The sequence below is a fragment of the Zea mays genome, chromosome 4, assembly GCF_902167145.1.
Source record: "Zea mays cultivar B73 chromosome 4, Zm-B73-REFERENCE-NAM-5.0, whole genome shotgun sequence".
Classification (NCBI taxonomy): domain Eukaryota; kingdom Viridiplantae; phylum Streptophyta; class Magnoliopsida; order Poales; family Poaceae; genus Zea; species Zea mays.
The window spans coordinates 190,069,300-190,075,299 of record NC_050099.1 but is presented as its reverse complement, the minus strand read 5'-3'; the positions used below and the strand labels follow the sequence as shown (position 1 = coordinate 190,075,299).

The window sequence follows — 6,000 nt, the reverse complement described above, 5'->3', positions numbered from 1 at the left end:
CTGTTGGTGCTGCTGGGATCTTGCTGACGTATCCTTGCTTCCGTAGGGGGCTGAGAACCTCCGTCGTCATGGACGCACGCGGGGAGCCATCATTACTTGTTACCGGGGCGAGCCAGATGGGACGCCGGTCTTGTTCCCCCGTAGCCTGAGCTAGCTAGGGGTAGGGCAATGATGTATCCCCCGTGGCGCGGTCGGTCCGAGCCCAAGGTCGGGCGAGACGGAGACTCCTCCTGAGGCCGAGGCCGGGGTCGGGCGAGGATGCGATTCCTCCCGAGGCCGAGGTTGAGGCCGAGCCCTGGGGTCGGGCGAGGCGGAGACCTCCTCCTGAGGCCGAGGCCTAAGGTCGGGCGAGGCGGAGCTTCCTGTTGCGCCTGAGGCTGAACTTGGCTGTTGTCAGCCTCACCCTGGTGGGTGGCACAGCAGTCGGAGCAGGGCGAGCGACGCTATTTTCCTGTCAGGTCGATTAGTGAAAGGGCGAAGTGACTGCGGTCACTTCGACCTTGCCGACTGAGGCACGTGTGTCAGGATAAGGTGTCAGGCGATCCTCGCATTGAATGCGCCTGCGATACGGTCGGTTGGAGAGGCGATTTGGCCAAGGTTGCTTCTCGACGAAGCCTGCCTGAGTTGGGCCTCGGGCGTGCCGAGGGTGCGCCCACTACCTGAGGAGGTCCTCGGGCGAGATGTAACTTCGTCCGGGACTACAGTTCCCGCCCGAGGCTAGGCTCGGGCGAGGCGAGATCGCGTCCCTTGGGTAGACGAAGCCTTGACCTGAATCTTGCCCATCAGTCTCTGTGGTTTGCGCTGATGGTGGTTACCAGCCGTGTTTAGGAGTGTTGGGGGTACCCCTAATTATGGTACCCGATAGTACCGAAGACAGGGCTAGTTCCTCGTTTTTTGTCATGTCAAAAAAATCGTGTATGATTGCAACAATATTGGCAAAATATTGTTGTACTTTATATTTTGATATACTGTGAACAAAACAAGTGCCCTCTGAGACCATCATGATTTATGCATTTTCAAACTAAATTTTACGACACTTCTTGTTGTGTTTTATGTTTCCATTAAAAAACAGTCTTACTGCGTTTTACGCCAAATTTATGACACTTTTTGATGTGTTTTACAGCAATCTTTGCGAAGTGAGATTGTGCGCGTGTTTTATACTAAATTTCGTACTCATTTACGCTGTTTTAGCTCACGTTTTACGCTGAAATCATTCGAGCCAGAACCCACGCACTATCGGTTGCACGTGATTTTCATGGCGTAATTTTGGGCCCCGTTTGCTGTTACAAAACAGATATAAGATTTACGCTAAATTTCGTACTCATTTACGCTGAAATCTGCCCGAGCCAGAACCCGCGCATGATCGGCTGCACGCGATTTTCACGCCGTAATTTTGGGCCTCATTTGCTGTTACAAAATAGATATAGGATTTACGCTAAATTTCGTACTCATTTGCGCTGTTTTAGCTCACGTTTTACGCTGGAATCCGCTCGAGCCAGAACCCACGCACGATTGGTTGCACGCGATTTTCACGCCGTAATTTTGGACCCCGTTTGCTGTTATAAAACAGATATAGGATTTATGCTAAATTTCGTACTCATTTACGCTGTTTTAGATCACATTTTACACTGGAATCCGACCGAGCTAGAACCAGCACACGATCGGACGCGCGTGGGTATACCTGACTGGGGCTTCCCATACTAATGAAAGCCTAGGGCTTCCATTATCTCGTCCCTATATATATATATATATATATATATATATATATATATATATATATATATATATATATATATATATCCCACGGATAGCAGGTATGAGTAACATATTATACTCATCGCTGGGTAACAGGTGCGGGTTTAATATTAAACTCGTGAGTGCGGATTTGTGAGCCCTCCACCCGTGGGTTTTAAACCCGTTTGTTTGTCATCCTGTAACACCCAAATTCTGAGTTAAAAAACAAAAGAAGACCAACATTTATATACTATATGGGTTTGCTATTTCTTTTTATTTATTTAGCATATATTTAAGAGAATAGCTTAATTAATAAACTCAAATGAACCTATGCATACATGTTGGTTTTTTTGTGGGTTTGTGCATTTGACCCCTAAACTACAGACTTAAGCTAGTAAACTTCCGAGCAATTCTTACAAATTCCTCGAGTGCTGCATCTAGCTATTCAGACTGCTACAACTGTAATTCAGAGAGACAAAATATTGTAGAAGCCACAGCCACAACCGGATTAAAGCCGCGGCAAGTCACAACGAACATGACGTACACATGTATCTTATTCTCTTCAATGCTATCCAAAATAGCTTACGTGTCTATTGCACATTTCTAATTAGAGCCGAATCATTAACTCTGGGAACGACTATGGGCTCTTCGCGATTTTGCTTTGCATTGAAGCAAGCTTCGCGACTTGGTCAACATGGTTTACTTGTCAATGTACGCTTGCACTTATCGATGACCCTAAGTGTCGGCTACTCACAGTCGATCCTCCGACTTCTCCAATTCCTTAGTACAAGCCTTGTCGTCTGTCCTTCACCTTTCTCAGTCCATCGATATGAACCCGCTTGACATTCACCTTCACTGTCGACCATTGTCTTCATGTTCCACACCTATGAACCACAAGCTAAGGAACATATTGGTCACACAATCATGGCATGGTACAAGCTAAGGAACATATTGGTCACACACTCATGGCATGGTTAGTCAAACAACTCAATGCATGACTATGATTATCTTCTTGACAATCGCTCATCATTAAGAAAGACTATATGGGCACATATCAACCATGTTCGTAGATATAATTCATGAGACATGCCACTAGAGCCACACCATATATGTTCCTATCTCCAGGACCAGAGGATTAATGACACAATTGCTATTTTTTTTCTCAAACGAGCAGGAGAGCCATGCATCGTTATATCAAGAAAAAGAGGGGTCCAAAATAGACCAACCATCATCGACACACACCATTTGCTCTTTATAGCAACTAGAATTCTTCTCTTGAAAGAAATAACAACTAGAATTATTGGCCATATATGATTCTACCCCATTTCTGAAATTCTATGTCATCATGCAAAATTTTGTAAAGTCCTCTTCATTGGCCACAACTATCAACCATATGATTTTTAAAACATATACCCACAAACTGGCGATCCCTTTTCAACCTGAAAAGGCGAACCAACAGAAACGTTTGTTCACATATCAAAAAAAAATATAGTCGGGTCTTATATGAATGTATTCTCATGGACAGACTCTACTGTAGTAAATTTATATGCATATAAAAAAATCATTTGAGCTCTTTTATGCAATCTAATCAACTACATCCAAGCAATTCATACAGATCTGTCTTTCCTCCAACAATTTAAAACACTGATATCACTAAGGACTTGTTCGGTTATTTTTAATCCATATGTAGATTGGAGGGGATTGATATAGATTGGGAGAGATTTTAACTTACTAGGGATTGAAACCCCCTCAATCTCCCTCAATCCATATGGATTGGGGTAGAACCGAACCAGCCCTAATATGGCATCTAATCATATATCAAGCAATTCATCCCTCCAGCCATGTAAATTAAATACAACACTACTACATCAAATGTGTCCCCTAAGAACCATCACACGATGATGTGATGCATTGCATGATGACAGATATGTCTAACAAGTCGTAAGTCACCATAACCTCTTACCCATTCATGTGCCATTTTAAGTTTTAAAAAACAAGATCTTGAATAGTGCCTTCGATCTGGCGCGCAAGCTAGCTGTTGGATAGAGACAGTATGCTCCCTAGTCCTTATTGCAGTGAGAAAATTTGAACAACAACCCATTCCCTCCATCATTCTCTCAGACTGCGTGCTGCTATCTGCTTGTATAAATAGATGCCCAAAGGTGACCTTCCATTCCGACAATAATCCAACTGCTAGCTAGCTGCTTATATATGTATACACTGAGAATTAACCAAACCATCGCATGATGAACATCCTTGAATCTTCCGATCTTGGCGGCTACAAAGAGGTGAAGGTGATGGATGAAATTGAGCACCAAAGGGCTCTCATGGTGGACCTACACGACCTTGTGCTACCGATACTTGATCCCTGCAGCGGGCAAGCGAAGCTCGTGCAGCAACTCTTCGAAGAAGTATTCAGCTGCTCCGGTAAGATCATCTCCTCACTACAACCTGGTCGTAACGACAGAGAGAAACAGGCCATTCTTATCAAATGTAAAAGAAAAGGATGTATGGGAAACGTGGAGAATAATCGCGTATCGGAGGAGAACGACGGCGGCGGCGGCAAGGGCCGTGGAAACAGGAGAAGGTAATTGATTAATAATTAATAAGCGGTAGAAGAAGCATGCTTTTATTTATGAAAATCTTGATTGCTTTCTCTTGGTAATGGTAGGAAGAATGCAAAACACGTAGTGAGTTCAGTTGTGACACAAGCACCAAACTTTGATGGGTATCAGTGGAGAAAGTACGGGCAGAAGTGGATCTCCAAAGCAAAGCATTCTAGGTACGACGTACGTATGGAATTGAAAGAAAACATCTGCACTGATGCATGCATTTAGTGTATATATGTTCGATTTCTATATTGAATTTTGGGTATCAAATTTCTCATCTATTTCAGCCCAATAATGCAAAAAAAAGGGGTCTGATGCATGAGGTTATTATGTCTAACAGGAGTTACTATAGATGTGCCTACAGCAAAGAGCTAGGGTGCCCTGCAACTAAGACAGTGCAGCAGAAGGAAGGTGGTGGAAACTACGGAACGGTGAGGTTGTTCGACGTTGACTACTACGGCCAGCACATTTGCAACAGCCATGGCCGCATAGTTCATCCAAATGTCGTCGTTGATGAGCCAGCAACGCATGACGACGGCGGCGTGCCAATTGTCAACCAAAGCAGCAGCAGCTCGACGTCGTATGCCCATGGAGTTCAGGATGAGAGCTTTGGGGACTTGTTCATGGTGCCTGACATGCCGGAATACCTGACAGAGCTCACAGATGTTGAAATGGCGAATGCGTTTGGGTTTACCGCCTCGATGAACTCGCCACTACTGGTCTCTGAAGATATATTATGGGCATGAAGGAGTGAGAAATCGAAGCGAACAAGTGTCCTTTTGTTGAATTGAATATATGCAGTCAGCCACGTACTACGGCACCAAGAGTTGTGGCAAGAGAAGGAAGAGGGCATGAGTGTGGGGGTAAGAAAAGTAAAAGAGCATGTGCAGAAAGTACTTCGAAAATAGACACAAAACCACGTCGTACAAAACGGCCTGTAGTCTAGAATGCTGATGTAACGTGTCTAGACTTTGTTTTTTTAAACACGTTTACAATAGCTCTGCATTTCACTTAAGTAGGGAATGAAGTTTTATGTCTATATTTAGACTTTCCTATGACATACTCCCTCTCCCTCTGTCTAGGGGCGGATTCACAGGGGCGCTGCAGCCCCGTCCGCCGCCATATATTAAAGGTAGTAGATGTTCAGACGAGCTTAAATCTCCCACTTTATAACCATCATGTATGAGCCATGTTCGTATATCTAACGTGATAATTTAATTTTTGTTGTTTTTATTTGGATGTCACATACAATACTATGTTAACGACTTAGTTGTTAATGACCAGTGATTTAGTTTCATTAGTAAAAACAACAAAAAGATTAAATATCCTTATCCAACACACGTGTACCATAACTGTAGCCTCGTCCTAGCATGTGTCTTAACGCTAGTCATCTGATGATGTCTGGTATTCACGCTATTCGTTAGTCATCGGTATTCGCGCTATTCGTTAGTCATCGGCTCGTTGCTGTCTGAGTGTGGTTGTCCATCTCCTTTTATGACATGGCTACGATCGACAGGGACCTATGCCTAGGCTCTAGATCAGCAGGCGACAGTAGCTAATTGGCCAAGTTGTCCACCACAAGGTACCAGCTACCTGTCGCCAGACCAATAATATCACGGCTGGTCGTTGGCTTAGTAGCCCTTCCTTTAATTCATTC

The 6,000-nt window shown here is 44.1% G+C and overlaps 2 protein-coding genes across 2 annotated transcripts; both read left to right on the top strand.

Moving 5' to 3' along the window:
* The first annotated feature begins 3,933 nt into the window (after window positions 1-3,933).
* Window positions 3,934-4,571, top strand: LOC103654284 (uncharacterized). The gene is made up of 2 exons (XM_020552266.1): window positions 3,934-4,321; window positions 4,406-4,571. The coding sequence occupies exons 1-2, from the start codon at window positions 3,978-3,980 to the stop codon at window positions 4,569-4,571; spliced, it is 510 nt and encodes a 169-aa protein (XP_020407855.1). The 5' UTR covers window positions 3,934-3,977.
* Window positions 4,572-4,657: 86 nt separating this feature from the next.
* On the top strand, window positions 4,658-5,290 carry LOC109945885 (probable WRKY transcription factor 62). The gene has a single exon (XM_020552265.2). It carries the CDS (start codon window positions 4,658-4,660, stop codon window positions 5,087-5,089), a length of 432 nt encoding a protein of 143 aa, XP_020407854.1. The 3' UTR covers window positions 5,090-5,290.
* Window positions 5,291-6,000: the final 710 nt, after the last annotated feature.

Excerpts from the sequence above, each read along its gene's own strand:
- LOC103654284 (XM_020552266.1), top strand. The coding sequence starts at position 3,978 with ATGATGAACATCCTTGAATCTTCCGATCTTGGCGGCTACAAAGAGGTG. Across the intron at positions 4,322-4,405 it reads GGCCGTGGAAACAGGAGAAG|GAAGAATGCAAAACACGTAG; the intron begins GTAATTGATTAA and ends TGGTAATGGTAG.
- LOC109945885 (XM_020552265.2), top strand. The coding sequence starts at position 4,658 with ATGCATGAGGTTATTATGTCTAACAGGAGTTACTATAGATGTGCCTAC.